At 37.9% G+C, this 20780-nt stretch overlaps 2 protein-coding genes across 3 annotated transcripts; both read right to left on the bottom strand.

Moving 5' to 3' along the window:
* Positions 1–820: 820 nt before the first annotated feature.
* LOC131468183 (tumor necrosis factor receptor superfamily member 14-like) lies at positions 821–5252 on the bottom strand. Its single transcript, XM_058642175.1, has 5 exons — positions 5221–5252; positions 4419–4654; positions 2169–2324; positions 1588–1675; positions 821–1110 (listed from the first exon to the last, which is right to left on the bottom strand). Exons 1-5 carry the CDS (start codon positions 5250–5252, stop codon positions 876–878), a joined length of 747 nt encoding a protein of 248 aa, XP_058498158.1. The 3' UTR covers positions 821–875.
* Positions 5253–12247: 6995 nt separating this feature from the next.
* Positions 12248–16676, bottom strand: LOC131468172 (tumor necrosis factor receptor superfamily member 14-like). 2 transcript variants are annotated; one of them, XM_058642159.1, is made up of 5 exons: positions 15966–16676; positions 15457–15582; positions 14048–14203; positions 13115–13202; positions 12248–12779 (listed from the first exon to the last, which is right to left on the bottom strand). In XM_058642159.1, the coding sequence occupies exons 1-5, from the start codon at positions 16084–16086 to the stop codon at positions 12638–12640; spliced, it is 633 nt and encodes a 210-aa protein (XP_058498142.1). In that variant the 5' UTR covers positions 16087–16676; the 3' UTR covers positions 12248–12637. The 2 variants fall into 2 exon arrangements, with proteins under 2 accessions (XP_058498142.1, XP_058498143.1); XM_058642160.1 differs by lacking the exon at positions 12248–12779 and adding an exon at positions 12794–13045.
* Between the last annotated feature and the right edge of the window lie 4104 nt (positions 16677–20780).

Genomic DNA, 20780 nt, shown 5'->3' with positions numbered 1-20780 from the left:
CCTCCATGTTTTTTTGTTCTTCCAGGTTTGTTGGTGTAGATACAAACTTCTCTTGATATGGAGCACATTGCATTTGTCTGTTTTGAAGAAAGCGAAAGGCATTGGTGCTTCACTGGACGCCCGTAACCATCCTGTCAGACGCCTCTGTTGTCTCAGACAGCCAATTGCAAAATTTCTCATGAAATCCTTGTTATTACGGAGCATTCCTTGGACAGTCCGTGGCTCAGGGGGCCACCGAGGCAAATGCTGGTTGAATCTTGAGTGTGAGGGTGATGTGCTGCCCACAGTCTCACAGAGACAGCAGCAGTTTAATTTCTGTACTCTACAAAGAAAATGTGACAGCACCCAGCAGGTTAGAACTGGATATTAGAACACATTCACTCTGCAGTGAACAGACAGCTGTCCTTCCTCCTGCCATCATCTCCTCTGTGTTGACTTACAGAACAAAGAAAACACTCAGTTGTACATACTGTTTACTACGTCACAGAAAGATGACACTACTGTCTCACCTGTTTCTGCTCAGACTGGTGGTTGTATCATTCTGTTTTCCTCTCCCTTTTAAGAGAAATGTAAAAAAAGAAAAAAGAATAATTATCAGTGATGTCATCTTTCACCAAACGACCTATCCATCGCTGCTGTTGACATTCTGTCCCTCTTCCCTCTGGTACCTCAGTATTAAGACTTTCTCTTTCTTGTCGTCATTGAGATAAACATTGTTACAATGCGCATCATCACTAAGACTCCTCCCCCACAATGTAAAGCAAATCATACACACGGCGTCAAAAAGAAAGTAACAAACATACCCGTGGTGGAGCAGTTACACGTTTGTCTGTAACAAACAAAAACAATGAATAACATCTCAACAGTGGCATGACTCAGCAGAAACCATTATCATTTTCATTGAACCATGTTAACATCTGTAACTCCACACAGACCCTACCTGATATACGTTTCTTCTTCCTGAAGTACAAAGCTGCAATTATACCAGTGCATAAAAAAATAAATAGAAGGACGATGACGACGACGACGACAGTGACATTGATGCTTGAACCATCTTCCCCACATTCAGCATCAGCTGAAGCAGTTCCTTCTCTGAGCAGGTTTTCACACCTGCAACAACAGAGGGACATTTTCTCAGGACACTACAAACATTACCTGCAGCTAAAAACAAAGCATTTTCTGTATAAAAACCCGACTCTAGCTCGACCTGAAGTCAACACACAGGATTTTTCCTGTCACAGGTGTTTGTAGACTTCATTTATGGTTACAGCAAGAAAACAGCAAGTTATCGTTACACGACAGGAGGAAGCAAATACTAAACTATCCATCCATCTGTTTTCTACCGCTTTATCCTCCACGGGCCCCATGGACACACCGTATTTCACTGAAAGAACTTGAATTTTCCATGTCAGTTTGACAAGTTTCCAAGCCCAAAAAGTCATTTCTGGATGTTTGTCCAAACCCAGTCTGCTCCCCTCTGTCTAGTGTCCAAGGCCACACCCGTCCCACGTCCACACTCTGAATACAAATACAAAATGTAATGTTGTGACTGATTTAGGATGGACGTGTCGTGAAAGCGTCACTTACTGCGTGTGCGGCCGACAAGTGGTGAACGTCCCATCTGAAAATGTCCCGGCACTGCAGTCAGCGCAAACTGTGTCTGTCAACGCTGTTCCTGTACAAATGCAAATGACACATACAGTGAGGAGTGAACACAGAATGATGGGATACAAGTTTAAAATCACATCAAAACATCCGACACAAACATTCAAAGTGTCAAAGAAAACATTTAAAATAAAACCCGAGGGAGGGACGACGGGTTTTTAAGTGAATTTCCATCACCAGCCCATTTTAAAAGGCGGTCCAGCTCAGTGGTTCCAAAACACTGGGTCGGGACACACAAATAGGTCGTGACTCGCGCCTCCGTTCTAAATAACGCACATAAAATCAAGTTTACTTGGAAAATGTTTGTTTACTAATTCCAAATAAATACAGATGTGACTGTAAATTAGTCACAAATCACATGACAGCTGTGATTTGGGTCATGACAGTTTGCCTTCTGTCGGTACCTCATCATTTAGAATGGTTTCATTTTATTTTTTTTACCTAAAATAATATTTGTACACACACACACACACACACACACACACACACACACGTATACATACCATTAACTTTGATGTACTGTCCTGGTTTACACTGGCTGTGTTTCTCTGCTGCTTCACAGTATAAGCCTTTGGATTCTATACAGAAGAATCCTTCCAGAGGTTCACAGAATGCATCCCGTGTTCTTGTGCATGGACGGGCTATCCTCAGGCCAGAATCTGTCAACAACACACAGAGGTAATCACTGAAGGAATCACATGACGGAAGCACATTCACTCCATTGCCACACATAAAACTTTATCTAAGGACACAAGAGCTTCTGTAACAGTTTCTTTTAACAGTGCTGTGTGTGGATGTTGGAGCTGTTAATTTCCCTGAGGGAACCTCCCAAAGGGATTAATAAAGTAGTCTGTCTGTCTGTCTGTCTGTCTGTAATACAGCAGTATGTAGAAGCTCTTTAAGCAAAATGACATTTTTAAATGCTAAAATACAATTATTATTGTCAAATTTACCGTTTTACAAAAAAAAGGCAAATTAAAATGATTTAATTCACATTCCTGAACAGAAAACAATAGTTCTATTGCTTGAATATGATGCTTAATTTCTGACATCTCAGAGAAGAAGCCTGCTCAAATTTATCACCCTAACCCTAAAAAAGTATCTTTTGTGAACATTAAATGATCAATTGTTCAATAATCTACGTATGAATCAAAAACACATGTATGTAAATATCAAAGTTTTACAAACATGGGAAACAACAGTGAACAAACATTTCATTTCCAAATAATGGAGCAACATCAACATAAGACAATAAATCAAAAAACAGGGAAGATGACAAGAAAAGAAGTCTAAATTTTTAGAAAATGCTTCATGTACAGAAATAGGGTCCAAAGTCTTAGAAGTGTAAAATAACATTTGCATCACTTCCTCTTGTGTGTCTCCACACTAAAGACGTTGAGGCGTTTAATCAGAGTCAGTTTGAGTCCATTAGGTCATAATATTATGCTCGCTGCTTAATCTCAGCGTTCACCAGAAGTTTGTTTCTTTATAAAAATGGTCACTCTCGCATCATCAATCATGGCATTCAGGTGTTCTTGGTCCACTACTGCCTTTTTCTTTTAGTTCAAACGTGATATTTTGTGACTTTGGTGTTAAAAACACAAACATAACAACCACGTGAGCAGTGGACCAACAACCACAAGGAAGCTTAAACACTATATGGTTTAAAACGTTCCAGCTCCCTGAAGTAAAAGATTGTAAATAGCAATTCTCATAAACTAACTTTTTATATACAGTAAGTACCTCATATATCAACACTTTAAAAGTGCTCAACTATCCTTTAAAGACACAAAACTCCAGTTCTTAAAGCTCATTTTAGCATTTCATGTCAGACTAGTCTTAAGTCTTAAGACATAATGATATGATAAGTTTATCCTATCTATAAATTGACTTGGATTCACTAGAGTGGAGACTAAAAATGAGAAGTCAAGTCTCACTGAGACAAGGAAGTATAAAGGAAAAATAAAAATATTTTCATCATGTGCAGTTATCTTGTGACTCGGTCACTGGTTTGACATGTGATGTTAAACTGAGAGTTGAGGCCACGAGATCGGAGATTTCTTCCTGTTAAAAGGGACTTTTTGTTTCCACTGAGGCCTCTAGTGTTTGCTCATTGTGTGAATTGTTGGGTTTCTCTGCTCTCGATGATGTTGTCCATGTACAGTGCCTTGAGATAATGTGTGCTGTGATTTGGCGCTATACAAATAAAATTGAAGCCAAAAAAACGCATATCAGATTATATCGGACTGCCTCTAAAATGAGCTGCTAAAACAACATTATTTCATGAACCAGCGCCACCTATCGACTTTCAACAGCCTCCGTTTGTTAATTATACCCCCAAAACCAGCCATGCCAAGAGCTTTGTGTGTTTTAAATGCGTACCTGAAACTTCACACACAGAGCTAAGTACGTCTGCGGGGGCCGGTCCTCGGGCAAGAAACTAGCCTAGTGCCAGAGCACCAAGGTAGGAAAGTGCATAAATTGCCATGTTTCAACAACTCACAAAATACTATTTCCATGTACATTGTACTTCCGTCATTGAAAGGCTGTCGGCAAACGACAAACGACAAACGACAAACAACGACTACGTGAACCAGTAGATCTCGGCAGACTAGAAACCCTAAAGGTAGATTTAAAAAAGGTTCGGTACCCCTGTCTTAGGAACATGTTTGCTGAGTTATCACACCATTAGACAGCCTTTAATTGCCTTGAATTAAAAACACTGAAGGAAACATGATAACAACAACATCTACCTGGAGCACAGCTTGTGCAGTGATAGCATTGTTTGAGTCCACTGTAACCATCGTTGAAGGTTCTGTCTTCACAGGGTTCACACTTAGTGTTGGATTCATCCGAGCAGTCTGCTCTTACATACTCTCCTGAGGATAAAAGAAAGAAATCAAGTTTAAAGCTTTTTAGGGTTTTGGGGTTTTTTCCACCAACAAACAGCCAAAACAAATGAATGTGTCTGTGGACATGCTGAAATGTCCTGATAAGGAGACAAAACACTCATTTTGATATTGTATTTGGAATATGTGTATTTTGATTTTGTGGTTCATTTTTGTTTGTGTTATTAATGTTATTCCACATTCCGGCTGCTGTAAAGCAAGGGCCTTCACCTTTACAGCTTATTCTCCGGCTACAAGAACAAGACTGCAGCCGTTACTCTAACGAAAATAACAATACTAAAAAGAATGAAAGGCACAGACAGAAGAACAATCTAATAATATCTGCCCCTCTTTCACAGTATGTCAGTACACAATCCAGTGTCACTCCTGAGGGGGTAAAGGCCTGCACATTCTCCACAAGAACACAGACGTTCTCTTTCTTGCAGCTCGTTCTCGACACATCGTCTGGGCAGATTGTTTCTTGTGTGGTGTCCGACAAATATTGTGTGATTGTGTGTGGTTAATGTGGAAACGTTGTCATTCCCTATGAGGATTTACCAGATGTCTGCACTTCTCGAGTTTCTCGTGAAGTATGTAATGTCCTGGCCACAACTAACTTTCTTCTTGTCTCTGTTCTTGCAGAGTATGTACAGGCCTTAAGACTGACGTCAGTATAAGTTTGTCATTCTGGTTAAGCATGGTTGATCACTCGGAGGAATCTTACCAGGTGAACACTTCGGACAGAAAAAAGGTCCTGAGTGAACACACACACATGCACACACATGCACACACATGCACAGTGGTTACCTAGGAATGATACCAGAGGAAATAGGCAATACAAAACAGAAGGATGAGGCAATTCCAGAGAGAGAAACCAACAATGCCTCCCTCTATCAAAAGGGGGACAGAGAAAGGAAATTTGACACATTATCCAGCAAAGAAACAGGAAGAGGAAATAAGACAAAAAATAATTCAAGCTGCTGGACCTTCCGGGACATTGTTACCATTTGTATTCTCCCTCCCTCGTCCCTACGTCGCCCCATGAATGCCATAATATTACAGTAACACCTGGTATTAATGGAGATATTTAAGGGTGCTTTCATTGTTGTACTTAACCTTAGATTGATTTGTTTTCACACTAAAGTCTGGACCTTCAACGCTACGTTGGGGGTGAACGACTTGGACTAAATATCTGATTGTGATTGAGATATGATTCACGATATCAGAGGGAAAGGTAATTTTACCATAATTATTCTCATTTTCATTTGAATAACGTGTTTAAAATGATTACTCTGTGAGAAACAACAATGACGTTTTCTTAAGTCTGTAGAAAGTGTGTATAGGCCAGGACAAAAACATTTTTGTTTTGTTTTTTATTTAGAAAAGCAAATTTCCATTGTCCAAACAATCAGCATTTCACAATTTCCTTTGGTCCCTTGTCAGTTATTTCTTGATAGAGAAGGGTAGATGAAGAAGGCTGTAATGATTTTGTCCATAATGCCCTTTCAGGATTTTTACTTTACTACATAACCAAACAGAACACAACAAATACGCTATTACGAGACGGCCATTGCTCCTAGAAAACTACAACAACAACGTCTGTTGTGTACAGAGGCATTTTGGTTGACGTCCGTTGGTCATGCCTCATGGATGTAGAAGAATTTCTAGTATAGTAGGAACCGTTACAATTTGGCACTGTGGGTATCGTGCAACTCTAAAACAAACATGTCGGATTATTTCCATGGGACGGACCTTCAAGCTGCTCTGGCAGCTCTAATAAACGTACAGGCATTTTTTTCCCGATGTTTTGCTTTTCGCGGAGAAAGGAAGATTCTGCGCATGCGCTCATACATGGCGGTGTTGTGTGATAGTGTATCACAGCGCCACCTAGCCGCCTGGCATGCACACCCAATCGAATCCCACACACTTGCACGCAGGTTTCCTCCCGAAAACGCTCGTCTAAACGTGGAACAAAAAGTGAAGACGCCACTTTTGCGTCTTCTGTTCAGACCGTCATCATGTAAACGTAGCCTTATTCTCCGGCTACAAGAACAAGACTGCAGCCGCTACTCTAACGAAAATAACAATACTAAAAAGAATGAAAGGCACAGAAAGAAGAACAATCTAATAATATCTGCCCCTCTTTCACAGTATGTCAGTACACAATCCAGTGTCACTCCTGAGGGGGTAAAGGCCTGCACATTCTCCACAAGAACACAGACGTTCTGTTCTCTTTCTTGCAGCTCGTTCTCGACACATCGTCTGGGCGGATTGTTTCTTGTGTGGTGTCCGACATATATTGTGTGATTGTGTGTGGTTAATGTGGAAACGTTGTCATTCCCTATGAGGATTTACCAGATGTCTGCACTTCTCGAGTTTCTCGTGAAGTATGTAATGTCCTGGCCACAACTTACTTTCTTCTTGTCTCTGTTCTTGCAGAGTATGTACAGGCCTTAAGACTGACGTCAGTATAAGTTTGTCATTCTGGTTAAGCATGGTTGATCACTCGGAGGAATCTTACCAGGTGGACACTTCGGACAGCACTCAGTTCCCGCCTGGTAATAAGATGGATAACAACGTGTACGTCCTTTGCAGAAACTGATCACGCAGAGCTGTGGAGAACAGAGCAAGGTTTTTTCCCCATCTCTTGATCAGAAATGTTGACATGACTGACGACAAGAGGCGAGGTGTTCAAGGAAAAAGGAAGAAGAGGATACCCCGAGGATGACCAGACCAAAATGAGCTCTTTAGCTTGTTATAGCTACTGTTGCCAAATCAACTCCCATTGTGAAGTGTTTAATCCACAGACGTCAACTGCCACCAGGCTCTTATTGGAGGATACAGCTGCCAATCACACTGGTGTCCGTCCGTCCATCCATCCATCCATCCATCATCCATCCATCTTCTACCACTTTATCCTACACAGGTCGTCAGTTCATCACATAGAGTCAAACAGCCATCCACTCTCACACTCATGGCCAAACTCCACTACCACATAAAAAAACCCTCTACTGAGTGGGTGATGACATCTATGCTTGAGTTAAAAGGTAAACAGCAAACAGTAAGAGAGAGATGAGGTTAAAAATACGTTACCAACAAAGTTGCTGCTTTTAAAGGTTTTCTCACAGAAAACATTTTGACAGAGTGTTTGGCGGAGTTTCTTGTGCTGAAGACACCATCTCAATTAGATCTGTGCTGAGGAGGGAGATATAAGATCTGTATATGAAGAGAACAAAGAAGAAAACTTTAAAAACTACCAGTAAACTCCAACAGAGCCCAGTGTTGTAGTTTGAATTGTGTATGTACTTGTGTCAATGTTTGTTTTTGTATTTTCTTTTCTCTCTTTCTTTTTATCTATGCAGTATTTTGGTTTTATAAAAATGTTATTTCTCTTGTATGTAAAAAAAAAGGCTCTCGTCTCAGCAGGTTCTACAATCTAAGTGATTTATTCCCAATTATTCACCGCGATAAAGTGAACTGCAGTTAGATTTCTGCTGCATAATTGGTAGAGTGAACATGGTACTGACAGCCAGTGTTCAGACAGACCTCACTTTCACATCATATGTCAAACATCTTGTCACAAGATATTTATTACACATGAAGAGAATATTTTTAGTTTTCCTTTTTATTTCCACTCAGGTTTTCCAAGACTTAAGTTTCTCCAATCTGAGACTATGGAGGAAATTTATCATATCATTATCTCTGAAGACTAGTCTGATAGCTGCAGTCAATGCTGTGTTGGTTTGAAATTGCGGAGGAGCCAATGGGAGGGAGTCTCCTATAAAAAGAAAGGGGTTGGGCTGCTCCCATTAAGGTCGTACAATAGTACACATGTGGGGTTCTTAAAATGTAGCCAAAAACCATTATTTTAATTATTATTATTATTGTTGTATTAATTTGATCACAAACAATGCAGTTTTCAGAGTTAAGTGTATCATTTACATGAACAAGATAAACAGGCTGACAGTAAACATGAAACATTAACAAGAAAACTACAATATCACCTGTGAATGACAGTGAAAGCTTTATTTTGGCCACCAGGTGGTGCTTAATGACCCTAAATAAAAAAAGTATCTTTTGTGAACATTAAATGATCAATTATTCAATAATCTACGTATGAATCAAAAACACATGTATGTAAATATCAAAGTTTTACAAACATGGGGAACAACAGTGAACAAACATTTCATTTCCAAATAATGGAGCAACATCAACATTATAACAAAATGTACATTCAAAATAAGACAATACATCAAAAACAGGGAAGATGACAAGAAAGGAAGTCTAATTTTTTAGAAAAAAATTGTTTTGATTCTGACTTTTAGGGGCCAAAGTCTAAGAAGTGTAAAATAACATGTCAGCGTATCGTTTACATGAACAAGATAAACAGGCTGACAGAAACATGTTGTAACAATCCACCATGCGTGTGCTGCTCTTTGTGTTTAAGTGTTAGTTAAAGTGTTGAATAATTAACACTCAAGTCTCTCACTGTTAATAATATACTTGACCCGTTTCTACTGCATGTTAGTGAAGAGGTAACTATAAGGAAGCTTTGCACAGATGCAAATCCTAACATTTATATAACATAAACTTCTGTGTAGCTTCTATAATATGTCCAGTACACTCTTGTTCACAGTGACTCTGAACATGCTGAGTTTCATGCATTTCTACTGTACCGTTTTTCAGGGAAATTAAAGACAAAGTGTCGTTTGTGTTATTTCCGTGTTTGTTGCTCTCGACTTACCTTATCTCTTTAAAACACGATAAACGTTGAACAAGTGTTTTTAACCTTTAGCATTTAAGCCTTCAAGCTCACTAAGAGCGAAAGGTATTTGGTTTTTGTGTTAAATACTGTTACTTTCTCTTTTGATTCTCTCTCCCTCAGTTTTTATGTAACACAAGAAGTAAACACGTAAGACTACAAGACTACTTACCTTCACGAACAGTCAGGTTCTATTTATTCAGATTAAGCCAGTCGTCACGTGAAGTTCTGATGACGGTTATTAGTGAAACCAAGAAGTTTCAGGTCGAATATTCAACAAACATTTGCATTCGTTTTCCGCCCAGCGATATCCACAGAATCCAAGTACGAAGTAACAGCCGTTAAGCTTCTCGCACAGTCAAAACACCGCCCCCGGCGTGACGGAAGTACTGCGGTGTGACGGAAGTACTGCGGTGTTGTAGCAGCTGGAGCATGGACGTAGAGCACCGAAAATCACCCACAAACTGTTTTACACCTCTTTTGGTTTTGTTCACACATCAGATCATTTTGGCAAAACTTCAGCAGATTCATCATTGACAATATTTATAAAGACTTATTTTATTATGGGAGAATGTAGTATTTTGCTTTTATAGAACTCAAAATAGAGAGAATATGTACTTTGTTATAAATTTATTGATTATGTTGGCAAAATTCCATATTCATAAATGTAAATTCAGTGGTAAAAAACCTAATTTTGTCCCTTTTACCCATGAAGTTGTACATTATATTTCTTTGATTTCTGGCTCTAACAACAAAAAAGTAATTAAGACTGTCAATGTTTGGTCCTCCTTTTCTTTCTCTTTTTAATAACTCATCAGTTACCCTGGCAAAGTTTTATTTCTCCTGTTTTTGCTCTGTTTGTTCACTAATGCAATGTGTTTCTTTTGTCACTTCTGTAATGTAACCATATTTCAATAAAGTTGTTTATAAAAAAAAAACAAAGGCTCAAAACAGGAAGGACTTAGTCCGGGTGGTGAGAACTGCACAGGGGATTGTGGGCCGCCGTCTACCTGATCTGGACTCTGTTTACACCGCACGACTCCAGAGGAGGGCCAGACGGATAGCAACAGACCCCACCCACCCGGGCAACGCTACTTTTTTATTGTTCTATAAGTGCTTTTATCTATTTATGACATTTTAATGTGTGCTGAGAGTCTCAGGAGGAAATGTTGTTATGCTTGCATAATAACAATAAAGAATCTTGAATCTTGAATGTAGACATTTGGGTTTTGGTTTTGAGGTGGACTGAAATCCATTTGATCTGGACTTGGAGTGACCAGCAGAGCTATCTCGTTTCTCATCCAGGCTCTGCACTGGCAGATCATGTCGGTCAATGTGCTCTACAGTAAATATCTTCTCTCTGATGAGGAAAACATTTTAGAAATGAACTCTGCATGGTCTCAGGTACTTTTTCTTCTGCAGGATGGAGTGTTTGACCAAACCACAGCTCAAACGCAGGCCTGTCACGAGAAGAGCGAGTCAGCGACTACTGAGAGGGGTCAAAGGGGCAAAACTAGAGCATAGTACAATACTTGTTTGTTTAGTTCAGGTATTTTCTCTACCACATGACCTGTGGCATCAAGATAGATGTGTTGCAGCCAAAATCTTTATTCCAGTGTCTGTGTGTAAATGAATTAGCAAAAGGATCTATTTGTTGATGACGCATGACTTTTTAAGTCAACGTGAGCTCAAGCTTTATGTCATTGTGGAGCCCTTCGCTGGTCTACATCTTCTTTCATTTTTGTGCTGTGTAACTTCCCCAAATCTGCTGATTTCGGTTCTTGTTTTCTCAGCTTTGCATCCATCAAATGAACATTGTGCTGAGACACAGACAAAATTGACAATTCTGTTTACGGCTGTGACTCTTCTTAACGTGCTGATATTTGAATATGAGTGTGAGTGAGCGTGGGTTTGTCACAGTTTTCTACTCACCTGACTCCTCCCCACTCTATCTGCCAAGACACACCTCCTCATCAAGCCAACACCACTCACCTGTGATCACAGCTGCTCCTCATCTCCTGCAGTCCTCCCTGTATTCTCCAGCTCCTCACTCACTACTTTGCCACATTGTTCTTAGTCCTCATGCAAGACTCTCCAGTGTTTGTTTCTGGATTGACTTTTGAACCCTGAACCCTGAACCCTGAACCTCAGCCTTCTGTCTGCGACCACAGTTCTGCCTCAGCAGTGTCTCAGGTTTCTGTCTGCCTGTTCCATAGACTGTCTGGTGAGCTCTGTCAACGAGTGCCTTCACATGCTGTGGTTCTAATAAAGACTGTTCCTAACTGTCCTGCGCTGTATTGTGCTGCATGTGGGTCCACATACTGCACCTGTTTCAGGATTGTTTTCCAAAAAGTCCTTATAAAATAGATCAGTCCATGAGGGGACAGTTTTTCCTTCCCATATTTAGGCTTCATTTTCTTCCGCTGTTTCTTTGTTATTACTATTTTGAACACTTTTGGTCCTGCTTGACACTTTCTGTTTTTTTTGTTTTCCCCTTTAAAACTTTAACTTTTAGGTAGAACTTTTGTCCGGCCTACAGTCTTCACACATCTTAATCTTCTTTTGGTAGAAGTTGAAGTCACTTTGTTGTTGTTTTAGGTGTCAGCACAAACTTAAAACAGTGAGATTTTTAATGGTTAAATAAGGAAGTGTGAACATGCACATTTTGCACATACACCATGGTAATATTAGACTATTGGACAATGATACTGTAAGTGAAAGTGTTTGAGGCTTGGTGTGGTCAGCATTAGCTATCATTTTCAGGATAAAGGAAGTGAAAGAGTGGACTGTGAAAGGAAAACAGGAAACCTTTTTGTTTTGAGACGGCTCACTGGGCCTTCTTCTCTGTGAGATTATAACATTCAAACAGTAAAACTCATTTTTCTCTTCAGGATCTAAAGCAAATAACTCATTTGACACCTTAATCAAGAAATACTATTTCTTCTGGGTTGTTATTTGTGAAACAGTACATTTTAAAGTCCATGGGTAACAATGATTACGTTTTAACATTAAAAGTATAAATCCGGTTAAGGAGGAAACTGAAACATAAAAGGTTATTTTGATAATTACCAGTGCTGCTAATTTAGGGCAGCTGTGGCTTTTGGGTGGTGGCCTAATACATTTGTTAAGCACTGTATTTGTCTATATTCTTTTATGTTTATGCCATCAGATTGGTTCTGTGAGAAAGTGTTTCGTTCGTACTTTTTTTTGAGGAGATGATAAATAAAAAACATCAGCTGCCCTGAAATGCCACCTTGACTGTGTGCAAAGTATTATCACTGTGGCTTTTTCACAAAAGTCTTTGTGAAAAATGTTTTGTCCGTCAGTTTAAAACCTGCTGCAAGACAGCAACCACAAATATTACTGCAACTTTGGCATCAACGGTGACTCCAGCGCCCACGGTGACTCCAGCGTCCACGGTGACTCCAGCGTCCACGGTGACTCCAGCCACAGGTGTTTGTAGACTTCATTTATGGTTACAGCAAGAAAACAGCAAGTTATCGTTACACGACAGGAGGAAGCAAATACTAAACTATCCATCCATCCATCTTCTACCGCTTTATCCTCCACGGGCCCCATGGACACACCCTATTTCACTGAAAGAACTTGAATTTTCCATGTCAGTTTGACAAGTTTCCAAGCCCAAAAAGTCATTTCTGGATGTTTGTCCAAACCCAGTCTGCTCCCCTCTGTCTAGTGTCCAAGGCCACACCCGTCCCACATCCACACTCTGAATACAAATACAAAATGTAATGTTGTGACTGATTTAGGATGGACGTGTCGTGAAAGCGTCACTTACTGCGTGTGCGGCCGACAAGTGGTGAACGTCCCATCTGAAAATGTCCCGGCACTGCAGTCAGCGCAAACTGTGTCTGTCAACGCTGTTCCTGTACAAATGCAAATGACACATACAGTGAGGAGTGAACACAGAATGATGGGATACAAGTTTAAAATCACATCAAAACATCCAAAAAAACATTCAAAGTGTCAAAGAAAACATTTAAAATAAAACCAGAGGGAGGGACGACGTGTTTTTGAGTGAATTTCCATCACCAGCCCATTTTAAAAGGCGGTCCAGCTCAGTGGTTCCAAAACACTGGGTCGGGACACACAAATAGGTCGTGACTCGCGCCTGCGTTCTAAATAACGCACATAAAATCAAGTTTACTTGGAAAATGTTTGTTTACTAATTCCAAATAAATACAGATGTGACAGCAAATTAGTCTCAATTCACATGACAGCTGTGTGCTTTCTCAAAAGTGAGCTTCCTCTTGTGGTACTTTAGAAATACTGTTCATACCAGGGTATGTGATCAGAGTGGAGCTCTTTATCTCTTAGAGTCACTTCATCTCTCACTTTATATCTCTTTCACAGAGCATTTGCATCGGATGTGGTTTCAGCAGTTGATGAGATGCGTTCCTTTCTTTCTCTTTCACTTCACTTCTTAGGTCATTGAAACAGTGTCAAGTTGGACACGACCTCATGCAATGTCAACACGTTATAAACATAAACATACATTAGATACACGTTATATACATATTGTGACGACCCCAGTGGGCGGGGTTGTGTAGGTGTGCCTCTCTCCCTTTCTCTCTGTTTTACACAGGAATGCAATCAAGCCTATGCATCGCAGGTGTGTGCAGTTTACAAGGACGCATATATACACATATATATGTATACATACATATATACATGTATATGTACATACACATGTACATGTATATATACATACCATTATCTCTGATGTACTGTCCTGGTTTACACTGGCGGTGTTTCTCTGCTGCTTCACAGTTTAAGCCTTTGGATTTTACACAATAGAATCCTTCCAGAGGTTCACAGAGTGCATCCCGTATTCTTGTGCATGGACTGACTGTCTTCAGGCCAGAAGCTGTCAACAACACACAGTTCAAGTTCAAGTAGTTTATTTGTCAAATGTACTATATGTACGACATACAGCACAGATGAAATTGCAGTCCTCTCAGACCCACGGTGCAAAACAGGCAGTAAACATAAATAAACAATCAACAATAAACAATCATCAGACATGAAGTAAACAATCAACAAGAAAAATAAGTGAGGTAATCACTAAAGGAATCAATCACATGACTGAAGATGAAAAGGTATGTATGTGGTGTGTGTGCAAACAGGTAGAGCTGCATAGCGCAAACTTCCTCCATTACAACAAATAAAACTTTATCTAAGGACACAAGAGCTTCTGTAACAGTTAATACACCAGTATGTAGAAGCTATTTAAGCAATTAAATACTAAAATACAATTATTATTGTCAAATTTACCGTTTTACAAAAAAAGTCAAATTGGAATAATTTAATTTACATTCATAAACAGAAAACAATAGTTTTATTGGTTGAATATGATGCTTGATTAATTTCTGACTTCTCAGAGAAGATGCCGGCTCAAATTTGAGTAGAAAAGGGTGAATTAATTTATAATAATTTTAGTTTTAAAAGATTTATTTTGGCCACCAAGTGATGCTTAATCACACTAAAAGTATCTTTTGTGATATATAAAAAAGATCAATTGGTCAATAATATATGTATGAATCAAAAACACATGTATGTAAATATCAAAGTTTCACAAACATGAGAAACAACAGTGAACAAACATTTCATTCCCAAATAATGGAGCGACATCAACATTATAACAAAATGTACATTCAAAATAAGACAATAAATCAAAAAAACATGGAAAATGACAAGAAAGAAAGTCTACATTTTTAGAAAATGCTTCATGTACAGAAATAGTTTTGATTCTGACCTTTAGGGGCCAAAGTCTAAGAAGTGTAAAATAACATTTGCATCACTTCCTCTTGTGTGTCTCCACACTAAAGACGTACGTTTGAGGCGTTTAATCAGTCAGTTTGAGTCCCTGACTGAGTGAGAACGGGACCTTTGACCCATTTTGACTGATACATTATGTGTTTACAGATTTTATTTTGACTTTAACTTGTAAAGGTTTACCTTTAATTACAAACAATTAATTTTGTAACTTGTCCTTTTTGCACAACACAAGAAAATAACCTCGTTACAAATAAAGTAACTTTTACTCTAATTACATTTTAAACAAGCTACTTTACACAAAGTTTGATTAACTGAAGGAAACATGATAACAACAACATCTACCTGGAGCACAGCTTGTGCAGTTCAAGCAACGTTTGAGTCCACTGAAAACATCGTTGAAGGTTCCGTCTTCACAGGGATTACACTTAGTGCTGGATTCATCCGAACAGTCTGCTCTTACATACTCTCCTGAGGAAAAAAGAAAGAAAGAAATCAAGTTTAAGCTGCTGTCAGAGATGTTGTGTTACTTTTTATTGCCAGTTCTCTGATGGTAGGGTTTTGGGGTTTTTTCCACCAACAAACAGCCAAAACAAAGTGTCTGTGGACATGCTGAAATGTCCTGATAAGGAGACAAAACACTCATTTTGATATTGTATTTGGAATATGTGTATTTTGATTTTGTGGTTAATTTTTGTTTGTGTTATTAATGTTATTCCACATTTCGGCTGCTGTAAAGCAAGGGCCTTCACCTTTACAGCTTATTCTCCGGCTACAAGAACAAGACTGCAGCCGTTACTCTAACGAAAATAACAATACTAAAAAGAATGAAAGATCACTCGGAGGAATCTTACCAGGTGAACACTTCGGACAGCACTCAGTTCCCGCCTGGTAATATGATGGAATACAAGCTGAACTTCCTCTGCAGACACTGATCATAGAGCTGTGGAGAACAGTGCAAGTTTTTTTCCCCATCTCTTGATCAGAAATGTTGACATGACTGACGACAAGAGGCGAGGTGTTCAAGGAAAAAGGAAGAAGAGGATACCCCGAGGATGACGAGACCAAAATAAGCTCTTTAGCTTGTTATAGCTACTGTTGCCAAATCAACTCCCATTGTGAAGTGTTTAATCCACAGACGTCAACTGCCACCAGGCTCTTATTGGAGGATACAGCTGCCAATCACACTGGTGTCCGTCCATCCATCCATCCATCCATCCATCCATCATCCATCCATCTTCTACCACTTTATCCTACACAGGTCGTCAGTTCATCACATAGAGTCAAACAGCCATCCACTCTCACACTCATGGCCAAACTCCACTACCACATAAAAAACCCTCTACTGAGTGGGTGATGACATCTATGCTTGAGTTAAAAGGTAAACAGCAAACAGTAAGAGAGAGATGAGGTTAAAAATACGTTACCAACAAAGATGCTGCTTTTAAAGGTTTTCTCACAGAAAACATTTTGACAGAGTGTTTGGCGGAGTTTCTTGTGCTGAAGACACCATCTCAATTAGATCTGTGCTGAGGAGGGAGATATAAGATCTGTATATGAAGAGAACAAAGAAGAAAACTATCAAAGGATTAAAGGACGGAAGTGTCCTGTTGAAGGCTTCTAACTATGCAGGTAACTACCAGTAAACTCCAACAGAGCCCAGTGTTGTAGTTTGAATTGTGTATGTACTTGTGTCAATGTTTGTTTTTGTATTTTCTTTTCTCTCTTTGTTTTTATCTATGTAGTATTTTGGTTTTATAACAATGTTATTTCTCTTGTATGTAAAAAAAGGCTCTCGTCTCAGCAGGTTCTACAATCTAAGTGATTTATTCCCAATTATTCACCGCGATAAAGTGAGCTGCAGTTAGATTTCTGCTGCATAATTGGTAGAGTGAACATGGTACTGACAGCCAGTGTTCAGACAGACCTCACTTTCACATCATATGTCAAACATCTTGTCACAAGATATTTATTACACATGAAGAGAATATTTTTAGTTTTCCTTTTTATTTCCACTCAGGTTTTCCAAGACTTAAGTTTCTCCAATCTGAGACTATGGAGGAAATTTATAAGTGATAAGTGTCATTTGTTGTACTTTGGATTTATTGCTCAGATCAAAAATAGGAAATAAAAATAACGGGGCCACGGAAAGATTTTGATATTTAATTTGGATTTAATTTTATTAGAAGAATTTTTTTCTGTTTTTCTGAGTAATTTTTTTCTCTTTTTCGTGCTAATTTTTTTCCCCTCTTGTTTTTCGGAATAATTTTTTTACTGAATTATCGAGAACTCTCGAGAGAACCTCCAACCTGCAAGTGACTCCCATATTTTCATAGTCTCCATACCGTGATACTATATTGTGTAAACGTGATAATTATATCACATACACGTGATACTATATTGTGTAAACGTGATAATTATATCACATAAACGTGATACTATATTGTGTAAACGTGATAATTATATCACATACACGTGATACTATATTGTGTAAACGTGATAATTATATCACATAAACGTGATACTATATTGTGTAAACGGGATAATTATATCACATAAACGTGTTACTATATTGTGTAAACGTGATAATTATATCACATACACGTGATACTATATTGTGTAAACGTGATAATTATATCACATAAACGTGATACTATATTGTGTAAACGTGATAATTATATCACATACACGTGATACTATATTGTGTAAACGTGATAATTATATCACATAAACGTGATACTATATTGTGTAAACGGGATAATTATATCACATAAACGTGTTACTATATTGTGTAAACGTGATAATTATATCACATAAACGTGATACTATATTGTGTAAACGTGATAATTATATCACATAAACGTGATACTATATTGTGTAAACGTGATAATTATATCAAATACACGTGATACTATATTGTGTAAACGTGATAATTATATCACATACACGTGATACTATATTGTGTAAACGTGATAATTATATCACATACACGTGATACTATATTGTGTAAACGTGATAATTATATCACATAAACGTGATACTATATTGTGTAAACGGGATAATTATATCACATAAACGTGTTACTATATTGTGTAAACGTGATAATTATATCACATAAACGTGATACTATATTGTGTAAACGTGATAATTATATCACATAAACGTGATACTATATTGTGTAAACGTGATAATTATATCAAATACACGTGATACTATATTGTGTAAACGTGATAATTATATCAAATACACGTGATACTATATTGTGTAAACGTGATAATTATATCACATACACGTGATACTATATTGTGTAAACGTGATAATTATATCACATAAACGTGATACTATATTGTGTAAACGTGATAATTATATCACATAAACGTGATACTATATTGTGTAAACGTGATAATTATATCACATACACGTGATACTATATTGTGTAAACGTGATAATTATATCACATAAACGTGATACTATATTGTGTAAACGTGATAATTATATCACATAAACGTGATACTATATTGTGTAAACGTGATAATTAAATGTTGAAATAACTACGTGCCTGTTTCCAATCGGCATTTATATATTTTAGCAGTTTGGCTATAGCATTTCATACTTTACAAAGTGACATTAGTTATTCACAAATTTCACAGAAAGAACATTTCTGTGTTCATAAAAGTCAACACGAGTATTTTTTCTTCTCTATTCCTGTCGCACACGGGGATAAAAGTCTCTGGCCGTTTCTCAATATCCATACTTGTGCGTACTTGTGTACTCCCGTACTTGGCAAGTATATATTCCCAGCGTAATTCTCAAGTACATACTTGCTTACTTGAGTATTGAGAAACGGCCGTTGTCAACAAGTGTCTGTGAAATACGCGTGTTTAAATAAAGTTTGAATAAAAGTAACGTCATCACGTTAGTAAACGTCACCATGTTAGTAAACGTCATCACGTTAGTAAACGTCACCACGTTAGTAAACATCACCACGTTAGTAAACGTCATCACGTTTCAGACGCAGTCTCTTCAGTGACACAGTCCAAGTAGGTCCAGCTGCAGACCCGCAGACCACTCAACGAAACGCCCCTTTACTCAACGAAACGCCCCTTCACTCACGGAACGCCCCTTTACTCAACGAAACGCCCCTTCAAACTACACGACACTCTGATTGGCTCTCAAGAGACTGCGTCTGAAACGTGATGACGTTTACTAACGTGATAACGTCTTCTTTTATTGAAACTTTATTTACACACGCGTATCTCATAGACACTTGTTGACAAGAGACTTTTATCCCGGTGTGCGACAGGAATAGAGAAGAATAAATACTCGTGTTGACTTTTATGAACACAGAAATGTACTTTCTGTGAAATTTGTGAATAATTAATGTAACTTTGTAAAGTATGAAATGTTATAGCCAAACTGCTAAAATATATAAATGCCGATTGGAAAAGTTCTTTGAACATCACGTTTACACAATATAGTATCACGTTTTTGTGATATAATTATCACGTTTATACAATATAGTATCACGTTTTTGTGATATAATTATCACGTTTATACAATATAGTATCACGTTTATGTGATATAATTATCACGTTTATACAATATAATATCACGTTTATGTGATATAATATCACGTTTATACAATATAATATCACGTTTATGTGATATAATTATCACGTTTATACAATATAATATCACGTTTATACAATATAATTATCACGTTTATACAATATAATATCACGTTTATACAATGTTTATACAAAATAATATCACGTTAATACAAAATAATATCACGTTAATACAATATAATATCACGTTTATGTGATATAATATCACGTTTATACAATATAATATCACGTTTATGTGATATAATGATCACGTTTATACAATATAATTATCACGTTTATACAATATAATATCACGTTTATACAATGTTTATACAATATAATATCACGTTTATACAATATAATATCACAAATTCCACTTTGAACACACACTTTAAATAATTTCATTTGTTTTTGCAAACTTCCAACATCATGGCAACCTGTATGTTACAAAAAGGTGTGTTTAATATAGGCCTACAGTTATTGAATGTCTTATTAGTCTGTAGTTTGACATGTTGTTCAACTGGACAGAACAACGATTAGAACTAATAAAAGTCTACTTGATCAGGTTTTTAACCTGAAAGAAACCCTCCTACAATTCTGTGCTGGTGTGGTCCAGGTGGTGGTGACAGAAGTTAAGTAGACAAGATCTGCTGAGTATGTCATTAAGGAGATGTTACCTATTTCCAGGAAGATATGTGAAACATTGGTATCTGAATCAAACCCAGCCAGTTGGACATCAGTAGGTCTTTAGATGAAAGTAAAACAAATGCACTGAAACCCTTGATTCTGCACAGAAAGTTGTATAACTTTCAAATCCATGTAATGAATACAAGTGTTGAATGATATATTTTCTTTATTTTATACACAACAGACTATCCAGCAGACACATTCACTACCCAGGGATTACAGGCACCTGAGGAATTCCTCACACTCCAAGGCTTTCTTGTAATTGCTCAGGAAGCTATCCAGTTTCTGCCTCGCTTTTGAGGAAATGTGGCTCTGAAGCTGTTCCCCAAGCTGGGTTATGTCGCTGACAAGACAAAATGATATAGCAAAATAATT

This window comes from Solea solea, chromosome 11 (genome assembly GCF_958295425.1).
Source record: "Solea solea chromosome 11, fSolSol10.1, whole genome shotgun sequence".
In the NCBI taxonomy this organism is placed as follows: Eukaryota; Metazoa; Chordata; class Actinopteri; order Pleuronectiformes; family Soleidae; genus Solea; species Solea solea.
Note: the sequence above shows the minus strand (reverse complement) of the source record. Positions and strands in the feature narration are given on the sequence as shown.